Here is a 17013-nt window from a genome sequence, read left to right on the forward strand (position 1 = left end):
TATTTGCCACACACCAGGAGCAGCATTTCACTGTAAGGTCTACACTTGTTCTATTTGCCACACACCAGGAGCAGCATTTCACTGTAAGGTCTACACTTGTTCTATTTGCCACACACCAGGAGCAGCATTTCACTGTAAGGTCTACACTTGTTCTATTTGCCACACACCAGGAGCAGCATTTCACTGTAAGGTCTACACTTGTACTATTTGCCACACACCAGGAGCAGCATTTCACTGTAAGGTCTACACTTGTTCTATTTGCCACACACCAGGAGCAGCATTTCACTGTAACGTCTACACTTGTTCTATTTGCCACACACCAGGAGCAGCATTTCACTGTAAGGTCTACACTTGTTCTATTTGCCACACACCAGGAGCAGCATTTCACTGTAAGGTCTACACTTGTTCTATTTGCCACACACCAGGAGCAGCATTTCACTGTAAGGTCTACACTTGTTCTATTTGCCACACACCAGGAGCAGCATTTCACTGTAAGGTCTACACTTGTTCTATTTGCCACACACCAGGAGCAGCATTTCACTGTAAGGTCTACACTTGTTCTATTTGCCACACACCAGGAACAGCATTTCACTGTAAGGTCTACATTTGTTCTATTTGCCACACACCAGGAGCAGCATTTCACTGTAAGGTCTACACTTGTTCTATTTGCCACACACCAGGAGCAGCATTTCACTGTAAGGTCTACACTTGTTCTATTTGCCACACACCAGGAGCAGCATTTCACTGTAAGGTCTACACTTGTTCTATTTGCCACACACCAGGAGCAGCATTTCACTGTAAGGTCTACACTTGTTCTATTTGCCACACACCAGGAGCAGCATTTCACTGTAAGGTCTACACTTGTTCTATTTGCCACACACCAGGAGCAGCATTTCACTGTAACGTCTACACTTGTTCTATTTGCCACACACCAGGAGCAGCATTTCACTGTAAGGTCTACACTTGTTCTATTTGCCACACACCAGGAGCAGCATTTCACTGTAAGGTCTACACTTGTTCTGTTTGCCACACACCAGGAGCAGCATTTCACTGTAAGGTCTACACTTGTTCTATTTGCCACACACCAGGAGCAGCATTTCACTGTAAGGTCTACACTTGTTCTATTTGCCACACACCAGGAGCAGCATTTCACTGTAAGGTCTACACTTGTTCTATTTGCAGCACACAAGGAACAGCATTTCACTGTAAGGTCTACATTTGTTCTATTTGCCACACACCAGGAGCAGCATTTCACTGTAAGGTCTACACTTGTTCTATTTGCCACACACCAGGAGCAGCATTTCACTGTAAGGTCTACACTTGTTCTATTTGCCACACACCAGGAGCAGCATTTCACTGTAAGGTCTACACTTGTTCTATTTGCCACACACCAGGAGCAGCATTTCACTGTAAGGTCTACACTTGTTCTATTTGCCACACACCAGGAGCAGCATTTCACTGTAAGGTCTACACTTGTTCTATTTGCCACACACCAGGAACAGCATTTCACTGTAAGGTCTACACTTGTTCTATTTGCCACACACCAGGAGCAGCATTTCACTGTAAGGTCTACACTTGTTCTATTTGCCACACACCAGGAGCAGCATTTCACTGTAAGGTCTACACTTCTTCTATTTGCCACACACCAGGAGCAGCATTTCACTGTAAGGTCTACACTTGTACTATTTGGCGCACGTGACAAATAAACTTTGATTTGATTTGTAAACTACACAGTCAACTATAGTGCATGTACATGCAACTGAGCCAACGCAAATACAAATCCCTATACGGTGCATATACAGTATACTGTGCATGCAGCTAGGCCAGCAGAGCACTAAGTAAATCAAATCTATAAAATGCATTTATTATCCATGCAGCCAAGCCAGCATAGCGTAGTGCAGCACAACACACACTGTGGCATGGTGTAAGCAGCTAAGCACTCACAGGGAGCTGGCTGGTGGGGGCATGTAGCTGCTCCTGGCTGGTGGGGGCATGTAGCTGCTCCTGGCTGGCGCGTCCCAACAGGGCTCTACCCCGGGCAAGGGGGTGAGAGGAGGCCTGCGGTGGGAGACACACAAACGGCATGGGCCACGGTCATCTGTCAACTAAGCCAAACCTCCACACAACACAGGAGGGACCATCATGGCATCACAAGAGGACCAGACTTCACTAGTCTGATATAAAAGTCCCTGCCAAGTCCCCTATAATGCCATTTTCATTCACTTGACCATCTAGATATTCCAAGAAGTTAAAACATCCAATTCCTTTTAACATAGACCTCTCTCCAAACCCTTGACATACACACAATATACACTACACGACCAAAAGTATGTGGACACCTGCTCGTCAAACATCTCATTTCAATATCATGGGCATTAATATATATAACAGCCTCCACTATTCTGGGAAGGCTTTCCACTAGATGTTGGAACATTGCTGCAGGAACTTACTTCCATTCAGCCACAAGAGCATTAGGTCGGGCACTAATGTGGGCGATTAGGCCTGGCTCGCTAGTCGGCGTTCCAATTCAACTGTTCTGCCTTACTATTATTTGACCATGCTGGTCATTTATGAACATTTGAACATCTTGGCCATGTTCTGTTATAATCTCCACCCGGCACAGCCAGAAGAGGACTGGCCACCCCACATATGCTCTCTCTAATTCTCTCTTTCTTTCTCTCTCTCGGAGGACCTGAGCCCAAGGACCGTGCCCCAGGACGACCTGACATGATGACTCCTTGCTGTCCCCAGTCCACCTGACTGTGCTGCTGCTCCAGTTTCAACTGTTCTGCCTTGTTATTATTCGACCATGCTGGTCATTTATGAACATTTGAACATCTTGGCCATGTTCTGTTATAATCTCCACCCGGCACAGCCAGAAGAGGACTGGCCACCCCACATAGCCTGGTTCCTCTCTAGGTTTCTTCCTAGGTTTTGGCCTTTCTAGGGAGTTTTTCCTAGCCACCGTGCTTCTACACCTGCACTGCTTGCTGTTTGTGGTTTTAGGCTGGGTTTCTGTACAGCACTTTGAGATATCAGCTGATGTACGAAGGGCTATATAAATAAAATTTGATTGATTGATTGATCCCAAAGGCATTCGATGGGGTTGAGGTCAGGACTCTGTGCAGGCCAGTCAAGTTCTTCCACACCGATCTTGACAAAACATTTATGTATGGACCTAGCTTTGCGCACAGGGGCATTGTCGTGCTGAAACAGGAAAGGGCCTTCCCCAAACTGTTGCCACTAAGTTGGAAGCACAGAATCGTCTAAAATGTAATTGTATACTGTAGCGTTAAGATTTCCCTTCACTGGAACTAAGGGGCCTAGCCCAAACCATGAAAAACAGCCCCATATTATGAATTGTCAAACTTTACAGTTGGCACTATGCATTCAGGCAGGTAGTGTTCTCCTGGCAAGCGTCAAACCCAGATTCGTACAACGGACTGCCAGATGGTGAAACCTGATTCAACACTCCAGAGAACGCCTTTCAACTGCTCCAGTATCCAATGGCAGCGAGCTTTACAACACTCCAGTCGACGCTTGGTATTGCACATAGTGATCTTAGGCTTTTGTGCGGCTGCTCGGCCATGGAAACCCATTTCATGAAGCTCCTGACAAACAATTATTGTGCTGACGTTGCTTTCAGAGGAAGTTTGGAACTCGGTAGTCAGTGTTGCAACCGCAGACAGACGATTTTTACGTGCTACGCTCTTCAGCACTCGACAGTCCTGTTCTGTGATCTTGTGTAGCCTACCACTTTTCAGCTGAGCCGTTGCTGCTCCTAGACGTTTCCACTTACAGTTGACCGGGGCAGCTCTAGCAGGACAGACATTTTATAAACTGAATTCTTGGAAAGGTGGCATCCTATGACGGTGCCACGTTGAAAGTCACTGAGCTCTTCAGTAAAGCCATTCTACTGTCAATGTTTGTCTATGGAGATTGCATGGCGGTGTGCTCTATTTTATACACCTGTCAGCAACGGGTGTGGCTGAAATAGCCTAATACACTAATTTGAAGGGATATTCACATACATTGTATATATCGTTTGCATTCAAACTATACTCATGTCCTAGCAAAGCTACCCTGCCCTGACAGATGGTACTCAACAGGAGTGAAACGAACAGAGACCATAACAATAACCCTTATAACAGGTAAAGACGAGTTGATGTTGCATCTAAATTTAATCCAGTGACTACTGCATTGTGAATTGGCATTGACATTGTTTTTAGTACTTACGATGAGTCAATGCTTTTCCTGAAGTGTGTTACAGACAGGGGAGGGTCTTAGAAGAGACAAAACAGAGATTTAGAGATTACAGCCAAGACCAGAGAAAGAACAGTAGAAATGAAACAGAAGTGAGAAGTAATGCAAGCATACCTGGTTTGCGTTTGAGTTTGCGTTGGTGCTGTTTGTTGACGAAGCAGGCTGCTAGAGTACTGAAGAGCACTGCAGCCGCCAGGAAGCAGATGGTTGCCACAACGCCCGCTACCACGGGCAGCGCCAACCCCTCTTCAGTCACCTCCGCAGGGGGGAAGGGATCTGAGGCGGAATAGGTACCCAGGGGTTCAGAAATGTGGAGGTGGAAATGGACTTCACCTTCAAATCATGAACTTCACCAATCTTATGGAAGTAATGGATTTAATGGAGTGACATATTAGCCACATTTGAAAATATTCTATTTCATTGTAGCTATCTGGGAATATTATTTCAATATTCTCTTAATCTAATTCTGAATTGAGGTGTGTAATATATTAGGTGTAACACTAACCTGTGCTTGACACTCCCACCACATTACTGCTCTCACTGATGAGGTCGTCCATGACAGCCATGACTCTGAACTCATACCAGGACTCCTGTCAGGGACACAAGACAACACACTCCTCCACTGTCCATTCCACACACATAACACAACCACAGTCCAATTCACCTCAGCATAACCCCTGTCTCAAAATAAAGGTGTCAATACCCCAAAACAACTGCCATCTGCAAAATAATAGAGGTAACACTTTACATACACTTAAAATGATTTAGTAATTCATAAAGTGTTCATTACTATCTTATTGACAGTTTATGACACCGTAATGAACAGTCATTACACGTGGGCAGTTGTCACTATAAACAGACAGCATTGTTTATACATCGAGGTATGTACGGCCCTTTACCTGGACAAGGTCCCTGGCCATCAGCTCAGTCTCAGCGGCAGAGATCAGATCGTCGAGGACCTCCCACCTCTCCCCGAGACGGAACTCCATGATGTAGCGGTCGACAGGCGATGAGTGATTGGCTGGTGGGAGCCATGTGAGCAGGACGCCGTGCTGTGTGCGATTGGCTGTGAGGCACCGTGGTGGAGTAAGAAGCACCTGTGGTTCAGGGGTACTCAGGGGAGACACTAAGGGGTCAAGAGAACAGACCCGTTAATGAAGGAAGTTAACCAATTCATACTATTCAAACAGTCATAACAAACCCATACTGTACAATCACATGTGATTAATCAGAGAAAAATGGAAGATGGTGAGAGCAATTACAAACTGCATTCTACAAGTTGGCACTAGAGAGCAGTAGTGTCAATTATATTGTGAGCTTACAGAATCAACATGACACACTGATGTGCTAACGTCTAAATACAAATCCGTTGTGCTTCAAGTTAAGGCGTAACATAAGCTATAGAGTCATCTAAAAAGAAACATGCATTACAAAGAATCTATTCTATGTACAGTGCCTTCGGAAAGTATTCAGACCCAATGACTTTTCCCACATTTTGTTACATCTGGCCACTCTACCATAATGGCCTGATTGGTGGAGTGCTGCAGAGATGGTTGTCCTTCTGGAAAGTTCTCCCATTTCCACAGAGAAACTCTAGAGCGCTGTCAGAGTGACCATCGGGCTCTTGGTCACCTTCCTGACCAAGGCCCTTCTCCCCCGATTGCTCAGTTTGGCCGGGCGTACAGCTCTTGGAAGAGTCTTGGTGGTTCCAAACTTCTTCCATTTAAGAATGATGGAGGCCACTGTGTTCTTGGGGATCTTCAATGCTGCATAAATGTTTTGGTACCCTTCCCTAAATCTGTGCCTCGACACAATCCTGTCACAGAGCTCTACAGACAATTCCCTCGACCCCATGACTTGGTTAAGGGAATCGTTGGCACATTCTAAGGTCCGATGATAGTATCTGTAATGTGTTTTCGGACCATCCCTTGGTCGTATTCTCGCAGGGCAGAAATCTCAGAGAACAATTGGTAAACTCTGATTTACCACCCCAAGATATCCCTGCACAATGTCTATTTGAGCCCCTACTGGATGGGAACTACAAGTGTAATGGCTGTGCTTATTGCAATGCGATGCACCTGAGCTCAATTTCGAGTCTCTTTCGGGTCTGAATACTTATGTCAATAAGATATTTCTGTTTTTAAGTTTTTATAAATTTGCAAACATTTATAAAAACCTGTTTTCACTTTGTCATTATGGGGTATTGTGTGTAGATTGCTGAGAAAAAAATATGAATCTATTTTAGAAGAAGGCTGTAACGTAACAAAATGTGGAAAAAGTCAAGGGTTCTGAATATGGCACTGTATCTATAGGATAGGCATACAGTATCAGTCTAGTGTAGGCAGCTGTTCTGGTGCTGGTGCCACTTACCTACTGTGTTAACCGTCACAACCTCGCTGAAAGGGCCTGTGCCCAGTTTGTTCTGTGCCAGGACGCTGAACTGGTATTCTGTCCTGGGCTCCAGCCCCGGCACCACCAACCACGTCTGAGACCCCGACACTGGCATGGAGTGCCAGTCATGGGGGCCAAAATTCTCCTTTTTCAACCTTGGGGGACAGAAACACAGAGAGAGGCATCAATACTAACTAACCTGCACCCTGACTATAAGGTCAATGGGCCATCCTGGTAACACTCAGATAGCCAGTCTTATGTAGTGTGCCTCTGTCAAACCACACAGGCAATGGGTCACAGTGTTGCAATACAATACAGTTGCTAGGCTATATTTTACTCTATTTAATGTCCTCCTCACAGTCATCATATCTGTAATCTTAACTAAAGGTAATTAGATCACTTTGACTCATATATTTATGTGTAACAGCTCTCTGTACAAAGTAATTTATTATTTTAGTACACAAGAGATGCCTCCACTCATATGCAATGTTCCTCAAAGCAAATGGTTTAATATCACAGTCAACAAATGTTCATTAAGTGCCATCAGGCCATGACAGAGAGATGGATGAGAATGGCTGATCATATTAAACTGCCAAAAGCACCACTTCTATCAGATGATTCATTCACACACAGCCCCCATTCAACACAGAATGGCTTTATGACTGCAGACATGTACATAAAATGATAATGGTGATTTTATGGCACCTCGTGGATGTTGCCTAATAGAATGCTACTGCAGTGTCTTTCCATTGCATCCCATGACACCTTTCATAAACAAACACATGAATTATGCATCTTCAACAATGCAAATATTGTAAATACAAATACTGAATAACTGAGAGTAACATTACTGGAGTACTGAGTAATAAACCATTAGCATTGTGCATTGTAAAACATGCACGTTGAAGATAATGTGTTTCCCCCTGGATACTGTTGCAGTATTTCATGTAATTCAATTATCAATAGGTTTTCTTCTTGATAACAAATCAGATCCCTACTAGGGCGGTCATGAAATCTTGGCAGCCGGTGATTGTCAAGCACACAACAAAGGCATGTGCTGTTTCTTACCTTACTGCAGACAAGCTGAGCATCATTCACAAGTGATCATATTACATTCACAAGTGATTGTGTATTAGTGGGTAATATTGTCCCCCATCAGACTATTCTTGATTTAATCTTGTCTTTACATATATTAAATTATATATGTGTGACATTTATTTTGATTTAGAATGGACCATTATGATGCACCTGTATCGAAACAGGGGCAGCAGGAAAAAATACATGTCATCTATGCACTTAAATAGCGAGTGGATGGCGCTTTTCCCTGTGGTTTATTTTCATGCCAACCTGGTAGGCTCTACTCCTGTTGTAAATAGAAGCAATGTGCTTAATATTAGGAAAGTTGAGTAATAAATATAGTAGGCTTAGCCTATAGTAAGCTGATGGGTTGCTATTTTTAATAGAGGCCATCAAAAATCTGTTGTCTCACGCAATTGCATATGCTATAGAAATGTTGTGCAACACGAGTTCATGTTCTTTCATGAAGTGTTTGATTAGAATTTTGAATACATTTGCATTGATGTCAGAGTGATTAGAGGGACAATAGAGTGCTGAGTATCAGGCAGTTAGAAAGTTTGGTATGTTTCTAATGACCATCAGCAGCATCAGAGCTTGGAGAAGCCTAGTTACCGTGACTAAACGGTCCCGTGGAATTATAATTATAATTTATTTATTTATTTTACCCCATTTTCTCCCAAATTTTGTGATAACCAATTGGCAGTTACAGTCTTGTCCCATCGCTGCAACTCCCATATGGACTCAGGAGAGGCGAAGGTCGAGAGCCGTGAGTCCTCCAAAACACAACCCTGCCAAGCCGCACTGCTTCTTGACACACTGCTCACTTAATCAGGAAGCCAGCCGCACCAATGTGTCGGAGGAAACACCGTACATCTGGCGACCGAAATCAGCGTGCATGCGCCAGATCTGCTACAAGGAGTCACTAGTGCGCGATGGGACAAGGACATTCCAGCCGGCCAAACCCTCCCCTAACCCGGACGACGCTGGGCCAATTGTGCGCCGCCTCATGGGTCTCCTGGAGCGGCTGGTCGCGGCTTGGGTTCAAACCCGGGCCTGTAGTGACACCTATTGCACTGCCGGTCCCGTAGAATTTGAATGCGGTCATGACTTGTGATTTTCGGGGGGGGGGGCAGTAATACGGTCACATTAAGAGCCCTAAACCCTACATATCTATTGCAGATCAATCCCGAAAGTCTCTGTCCCCCCACCTCTATTAGGGGAATCAGCTGCAATCTGAGTATAAGATGTGATAGTAGACCTAGAGCATGCTGGGAGTACTCACACTGGGCCATACCACACTGAGAATGTCTGCTCAAAGCCTCCGTCGTAACCCTGCTCCCAGGACACATTGGCCGAGGTCACCGAGGGCAACACACGAATGTTGCCTGGAGCATGTGGGCTGGTGCCTGAAGGTCAGAGAAAAGAGATTGTCATATTTAATACCAGGGCCATCTACAGTATACCTCTCTATATCTCTCTACTATATATATACTATATATTGCTCACTAAAGAGTGATAGAGCAATCTGTTAGGTCTATGTGTACAGTATGGTGAAAGTTATGATCACCATTCTACAATCCTTCAATAACCACAGTTTGTATCAGGTGTGTTATTCCCATAACAGCTGTTTTGTCAATGTATAAAAAGCCATCTCACTCAGAATCACTATCATTGTCCAGAAATGTGTCCTATTTAGTCAAATAATGTACTTTGTGCTGTCATTACCATTCACAGTCCTCTACAGTATACCTATAATGGCTGTGAATGGCCTATCTGATTGGCTAATTCCCTGTAATGTCAGGTGTTGTAGACCAATGTTGGATGGTTCCGACCTTGAATATGTGGACATCTATAAGTACCTAGGTGTCTGGCTAGACTGCAAACTCTCCTTCCAGACTCATATCAAACATCTCCAATCGAAAATCAAATCAAGAGTTGGCTTTCTATTCCGCAACAAAGCCTCCTTCACTCACGCCGCCAAGCTTACCCTAGTAAAACTGACTATCCTACCGATCCTCGACTTCGGCGATGTCATCTACAAAATGGCTTCCAACACTCTACTCAGCAAACTGGATGCAGTCTATCACAGTGCCATCCGTTTTGTCACTAAAGCACCTTATACCACCCACCACTGCGACTTGTATGCTCTAGTCGGCTGGCCCTCGCTACATATTCGTCGCCAGACCCACTGGCTCCAGGTCATCTACAAGTCCATGCTAGGTAAAGCTCCGCCTTATCTCAGTTCACTGGTCACGATGGCAACACCCATCCGTAGCACGCGCTCCAGCAGGTGTATCTCATTGATCATCCCTAAAGCCAACACCTCATTTGGCCGCCTTTCGTTCCAGTACTCTGCTGCCTGTGACTGGAACGAATTGCAAAAATCGCTGAAGTTGGAGACTTTTATCTCCCTCACCAACTTCAAACATCAGCTATCTGAGCAGCTAACCGATCGCTGCAGCTGTACATAGTCTATTGTTAAATAGCCCAGCCATTTTCACCTACCTCATCCCCATACTGTTTTATTTATTTACTTTTCTGCTCTTTTGCACACCAATATCTCTACCTGTACATGACCATCTGATCATTTATCACTCCAGTGTTAATCTGCAAAATTGTAATTATTCGCCTACCTCATGCCTTTTACACACATTGTATATAGACTCCCCCTTTTTTTCTACTGTGTTATTGACTTGTTAATTGTTTACTCCATGTGTAACTCTGTGTTGTCTGTTCACACTGCTATGCTTTATCTTGGCCAGGTCGCAGTTACAAATGAGAACTTGTTCTCAACTAGCCTACCTGGTTAAATAAAGGTGAAATAAAAAAAATAAAAAAGGGGAGTGAAGGTCTATGGCTTGGCCAGACCATCACCATCCCAGCCCCCAGCTGTGTGGCTAAGACCCAGCACCTTTCACTTGTATTAAAGGGAGACCTGCTGTCCTGACCACTATGGTCAGAAACGTCAAATCTGTCCACTCTACAATCAGCACCTCTGACATGTCACCTGTCACTCCAGTGAGGGGACACTTGGGCAGGTGCCAGCTAGGGTATATGACTGTGAGAGTCCTGAGAAATGCTTGTTACTCATATTTACTGTAAACACGCACAAGCAAGTCCCTTGTCGAAGCAGTACTTCAGTATACATACAGTACAGCTGGGACTAGGGTCATCATGAATGTAAAAGCAGTACTTCTGTATACATACAGTACAGCTGGGACTAGGGTCATCATGAATGTCAAAGCAGTACTTCTGTATACATACAGTACAGCTGGGACTAGGGTCATCATGAATGTCTAAGCAGTACTTCAGTATACATACAGTACAGCTGGGACTAGGGTCATCATGAATGTCTAAGCAGTACTTCAGTATACATACAGTACAGCTGGGACTAGGGTCATCATGAATGTCTAAGCAGTACTTCAGTAAACATACAGTACAGCTGGGACTAGGGTCATCATGAATGTCTAAGCAGTACTTCAGTATACATACAGTACAGCTGGGACTAGGGTCATCATGAATGTCTAAGCAGTACTTCAGTAAACATACAGTACAGCTGGGACTAGGGTCATCATGAATGGAAACAGAGAGCTGCAGGGTTGCTGTCAAATCCACTTCAATTCAGATTAACTGAAATTCTGAACCCTGAAGAGCTGAGAAAACACAGGGGGTACGGTACCTATGACTAGGATCATCAGACACACATGGGGACAGAGGGTTATGAGGTCACAGAGGACAGTACCTATGACGAGGAGGCGCGTGCTGGCAGTGATGCTGGTGACCACATTGGTGGCCACACACTCCCATTCCCCATGATCCTCCTTGCTGAGGGACAGGAACTGTAAGCTGCCGCTGGGGAGGATGTTGTGCTTACTCTTGCTGGGCTTCCCCACCTTGAACACACACACACACAGTTCATTGGGACTAGCCTGTCGTATTACAAAAGAAGTTAGAATATTCCATGTTTCTCTTCCCAGACTATTCCCAGCTGTAGCGTGGTGTCATACCTTCCTCCAGGTGATGGTTGGTATCTCAGGGTCTCCCGAGGCAGCACAGGGGATGACCAGCTCTCTACCAGCCTCTTGGCGATACTCCCCACCAGGCCTCACGTTAAAGTAGGGGGGATCCTGTGGGCCGGGCCAATACACACACAATGTCACAGATCAAGTCTCACAACAAGTCTCACCAAAAGGGGGAGAGAAGACTACACATATCACATTTGGTCAGAGGTTTCTTTCAGTACCAGTACCTTTAGCACCAGAGTGGCCGGGTCAGACTGGCCCATTGTACCCAGGGTGTTGTAAGGCATACAGGTGTAGGTGCCAAGGGAGTCTTCTGTGGCCTCCGCCACCCGGATACTCCCATCCGGTGCCTGGCTCCATCCGGGGTACTGAGACAGGAGAGAGGAGCTACTCTCAACATCATATGGATGCAATATTCTCTACAGCATGTCAAGTCCTGTATTCAAAACATGTTAAGGAAGGAGTGTTGATCTAGGATCAGGTCCTTGGTGTCCAAATAATCATATTCAGTAGGGTGGAAAACCAAAAAGGGATCCTAGATCAGCAATCCTAATCTGGGATGCTTTGTGAACAGCTGTTATGGTGAATGAGGTGTAATCAGCATCAGTCCAGACAGACAGAGGCCCCCACGGATGGCAGACTGAGACTGACCTTCTCCACTCTGAGAGGGTAGCCATCTTTCTCCCACTTCACTGATATCACCGGCGGGTTGGCGTCCGCCGGGCAGCGGATGACCCCTGGAAGTTTCCGTGGAACGTATATGATGGAGGGCATGTTGAGCACACGGGCAGGGTCTGAGGGTCAGAGATTGGAGGTCAGGGACGACAGAGCACAAGGTTTTGTGCATATGGACAGGAGATGGTTTCAGTGAAAATAGACTGGAGCATAAGTCTGAAACTGTTAAATCACAATTTCACTTCTCCTATAATAAGTTGGTCGGTATGGAAACCATTTAAAAAATAGTATTTTATAATCAAATCAAACTTTATTTGTCACATGCGCAGAATACAACAAGTGTAGACCTTACCATGAAATGCTTACTTACAAGCCATTAACCAACAGTGCAGTTCAAGAACAGATTTTTACCAAATAAACTAAAGTAAAAAATAATAAAAAGTAACACAATAAAATAACAATAACGAAGCTATATACAGGGGTACCGGTACCGAGTCAATGTGTAGGGGTACAGGTTAGTTGTGGTTAGTTATTTGTTCTTGTAGGTAGGGGTGAAGTGACAATGCATAGATAATACACAGTGAGTAACAGCAGTGTACAAAACAAATGGAGTGGGGTCAATGTAAATAGTCCGGTGACCATTTGATGAATTGTTCAGCAGTCTTATGGCTCGGGAGTAAAAGCTGTTAAGGAGACTTTTGGTCCTGGACTTGGCGCTCCGGTACCGCTTGCCATGCAGTGTAGCAGAGAAAACAGTTTATGACTTGGGTGACTGGAGTAACTTGAAGTTACTTTATGGCAACCCAAGCTAGCTGCTAACTAATTGTCTTTAGCTATCAACTTGGATAGTACATAACAGAAAAAAAGGACAGTTCTGGAAGACTGGTTCAGCGAGAGGCTCTGGTCACCCTATGAAGCCAATCACAAAGGTAGTTCTCTCTCTCTCTCTCTCTCTCTCTCTCTCTCTCTCTCTCTCTCTCTCTCTCTCTCTCTCTCTCTCTCTCTCTCTCTCACTCTCTCTCTCTCTCTCTAACTCTCTCTCTCTCTCTCTCTCTCAGAGATCAATGACCAGCGACTTCAGAGGGAATTAGCATAGTAAAAAACATGCTTAGACTGATGATTAAAAAAAATGTCTGGCCTTGTGGCATTTCCCTTCCACATACAGTAGCAGATTAACTAAAAGGTCACCGTTTCAATTCAGTCCGGCACACTGACAAGACCAGGACTCTTTCTCTAAGGGGAGAACGACAGACTGAACAGCATGCTATGGGGTGAGACTAGCAGACAGTCTCTGTCACTGTCTAGCAATGAAAGATAAGCATCACTTCAGAGACTGGAATCGTAGACGGGAAAAAATGCTAACAATATGGTGATGAGAGAGGCCCTGCCAAGATGATGAGCAGTAGGACTATCTGAAATTCAGCCAAGGGTGGAAAAGTTTCAGCAGGGTGATATATATAGTACTGCATCACCAACGACGATACTGTACAGCAGCAGTGTTCTGGCTGCCACTATGCAGGCTGTGATACTGTTGTTTCTCCTCCTGTTCCAGTACAGCCAGCCAGCCTCGTCTGCCCCTCCCCCTAGCCCTCCCTCCGTCGCCATGGTAACACTCACACTGAACAGAGAGGTGTGCTGATGCTGACGGTGGAGTTCCAAGGCTGTTGCTTGGGCTGCAGGTGTATTTCCCAGCATCCTCTGGTTTCACCCGGAAGATGTGGAGGGTTCCGTCAATGAGGATGCGGACTCGGTTTTTCAGGTCACTGCCGAGAGGAAGCAGACAGTTATCGAACATGCCATAGCATAGACACACTCACACACTGGGGGCTGCATTAATGCAATTACACAAGCCTGCCATGAGAGGGCAGCATTTGGTCAAATCCATCCAGGGTGAAAAGGTTCCAAAATATTTTTTTTTTACCTTAATTTTACTAGGCAAGTCAGTTAAGAACGAATCCTTACTTTCAATGACGGCCTAGGAAGGGTGGGTTAACCGCCTGTTCAGGGGCAGAACGACAGATTTGTACCTTGTCAGCTATGGGATTTGAACTTGAAACCTTTCGGTTACTAGTCCAACGCTCTAACCACTAGGCTACGCTGCCGCCCCTGCTGTATGTCAAATACATCCCCTAATTTTCACAATCACCTGACGTTGCAGCCCTCGTGTTTTCTCTCTCACTACCACTTTAAATGAAGTACCCTCATGAAGAGTACACTGGCAGATATTCTATTGCCGCTGTGTTCAAACAAAGAACAAACCCACTGCACACCATGTTCATTCTAGAAATATTTGAGAAGACATTATGCAAAAGAAATAGCAGAGGGAATATTCTCATCTAAACTATGAATTAATCTAAACTATTCATTGTATATATTTGAGTAAATAAATCTTATGACTAGACCAAAAATATCCTCTTATGATAGACTGTTGGTCCCCAGGATAGACCAAACATTGTAAGCAGCCCAACTAGGATAGTAGTGTCTCATCCTTGGGTTGATTATGCACAGTCTTTTTCCAGGCCTTCAGAAAACAATTTTAGATGGGCCTCTTTCTAAGGGACTCTCTGATAGGTGGATTCTCCCAGACAGACACTTGGTCCCCCTGTCACTTGTTTTTTTCTAAAACATCTCCATCACTAAACTAAAGAGGCGAGTCTGACAGAGCTCCTGGCTACGCTTCAGATCATTACTAAAGAATAAGAGGCATGTGGTATTGTCATCTGAGTGTGCTAACCCGGCTGGTGTGCTCCACACAGCCCCTGCTAGCCCCTCTCTTACTGCTGCCGAACCACAGCAGGCCAGGGCATCAGCACACACACAGTCCCACAAGCACAGGCACGCAGACATGTAGGCACGCACACACATACACGCACACACACACAGTCCCACAGGCACGCAGACATGTAGCCACGCACACACATACACACACACAGTCCCACAGGCACGCAGACATGTAGGCACGCACACACATACACACACACACACGCAGTCCCACAGGCACGCAGACATGTAGGCACGCACACACATACACACACACACACACACACACACACACACACACACACACACACACACACACACACACACACACACACACACACACACACACACACACACACACACACACACACACACACAGACATGTAGGCACGCACACACATACACACTCACACACACACACACCAAAACACACGCACATTCAAATTCACAACACCAGGACAGGGTCTGGAATACTCAAATACAACAAGACACTGTACACAATACTTTAAGATCACAGGGTGGAAAAGACTCAAAGACCAAAGGGAAGGTACACAGACAAACAGAAACACGATCTCGATTATAACTTTACTTCTTAGTGAAGTAGACGTTATCTTCCTCCCAAAACCAGGTGTAGGTCAGGTTTCCAGGATACGCCTCTGCTTGACAGGTGAAGCGTGCATTCTGGGATATGTTGACAGTGATGTTCTCTGGTGGTGACTTAATATACGGTGGCCCTGCAGGAATCAAACAAGGCTTTTAGTGTACAACAAAACATAGACTGAACAAAAATGGGAACACAACATCCAACAATTTAATAGATTTTACTGAGTTACAATTCATATAAGGAAATCAGTCAATCGGTACAATTGAAACCGATATTCATCTGTGAAGAGCACACTTCTCCATCGTGCCAGTAGCCATCGAAGGTGAGTATTTGCCCACTGAAGTCGGTTACGATGCCGAACTGCAGTCAGGTAAAGACCCTGGTGAGGACGAGGAGATGAGATGAGCTTCCCTTAGATGGTTTCTGACAGTTTGTGTAGAAATTCTTCGGTTGTGCAAACCCAGAGTTTCATCAGCTATCCGGGTGGCTGGTCTCAGACAATCCCACAGATGGTCCTGGGCTGGCGTGTTTACATGTGGTCTCTGGTTGTGAGGCCAGTTGGACGTACAGTACTGACAAATTATCTAAAATGACATTGGAGGCGGCTTATGGTAGATAAATAAAATTTGATTTGATTTGATTTGAAAATAACATTAAATTCTCTGGCAACTGCTCTGTTGGACATTCTTGCAGTCAGCACAGCAATTGTACGCTCCCTCAAAACTAGAGACATCGGTGGCATTGTGTTGTGTGACAAAACGGCACACTTTATAGTGGCCTTTTATTGTCCCCGGCACAAGGTGCACCTGTGTAATGATCATGTTGTTTAATCAACTTCTTGATATGCCACACCTGTCAGGTGGATGGATTATCTTGGCAAAGGACAAATTCTCACTAACAGGGATGTAAACAAATTTGTGCACAACATTTTTGAGAAATATGTTTTTTGTTCGATGGAACATTTCTGGGATCTTTTATTTCAGTTCATGAAACATGGGACCAACACTTTACATGTTGCGTTCATATTTTTGTTCAGTGTAGATATGGATACTCAAATGCTTATCTTATGACCCATTCACACAGCGTCTGTTTATTGGTATGTAGGTACAGTAGACCCCTGGCACAGGCTTCTCTCTAGTAGTCTATGAGATACAGTAAGCAGGCATATTGTAACTTGAGCCACAGACTTGGTTGCCAGACTTGCAGATGCCTCCACAGCAT

At 44.9% G+C, this 17013-nt stretch overlaps 1 protein-coding gene across 3 annotated transcripts in view; it reads right to left on the bottom strand.

Moving 5' to 3' along the window:
* The window catches only part of igsf9ba (immunoglobulin superfamily, member 9Ba), a 104378-nt gene that overhangs the window by 26278 nt on the left and 61087 nt on the right, over positions 1-17013 (bottom strand). For 2 of the 3 annotated variants that reach the window (XM_052467650.1, XM_052467652.1), the window contains exons 6-18: positions 15778-15922; positions 14046-14191; positions 12405-12547; positions 11981-12121; positions 11739-11858; positions 11474-11624; positions 9014-9137; positions 6634-6809; positions 5163-5389; positions 4769-4853; positions 4378-4539; positions 4237-4282; positions 1945-2058 (exon numbers count right to left, since the gene is read on the bottom strand). In XM_052467650.1, the coding sequence (XP_052323610.1) occupies positions 1945-2058; positions 4237-4282; positions 4378-4539; positions 4769-4853; positions 5163-5389; positions 6634-6809; positions 9014-9137; positions 11474-11624; positions 11739-11858; positions 11981-12121; positions 12405-12547; positions 14046-14191; positions 15778-15922 (1780 nt within the window). The remainder of the gene's footprint in view (positions 1-1944; positions 2059-4236; positions 4283-4377; positions 4540-4768; positions 4854-5162; positions 5390-6633; positions 6810-9013; positions 9138-11473; positions 11625-11738; positions 11859-11980; positions 12122-12404; positions 12548-14045; positions 14192-15777; positions 15923-17013) is intronic. The other variant, XM_052467651.1, reaches the window with a different exon arrangement.

Source organism: Oncorhynchus keta, chromosome 18 (genome assembly GCF_023373465.1).
Source record: "Oncorhynchus keta strain PuntledgeMale-10-30-2019 chromosome 18, Oket_V2, whole genome shotgun sequence".
NCBI classification, from domain to species: Eukaryota; Metazoa; Chordata; class Actinopteri; order Salmoniformes; family Salmonidae; genus Oncorhynchus; species Oncorhynchus keta.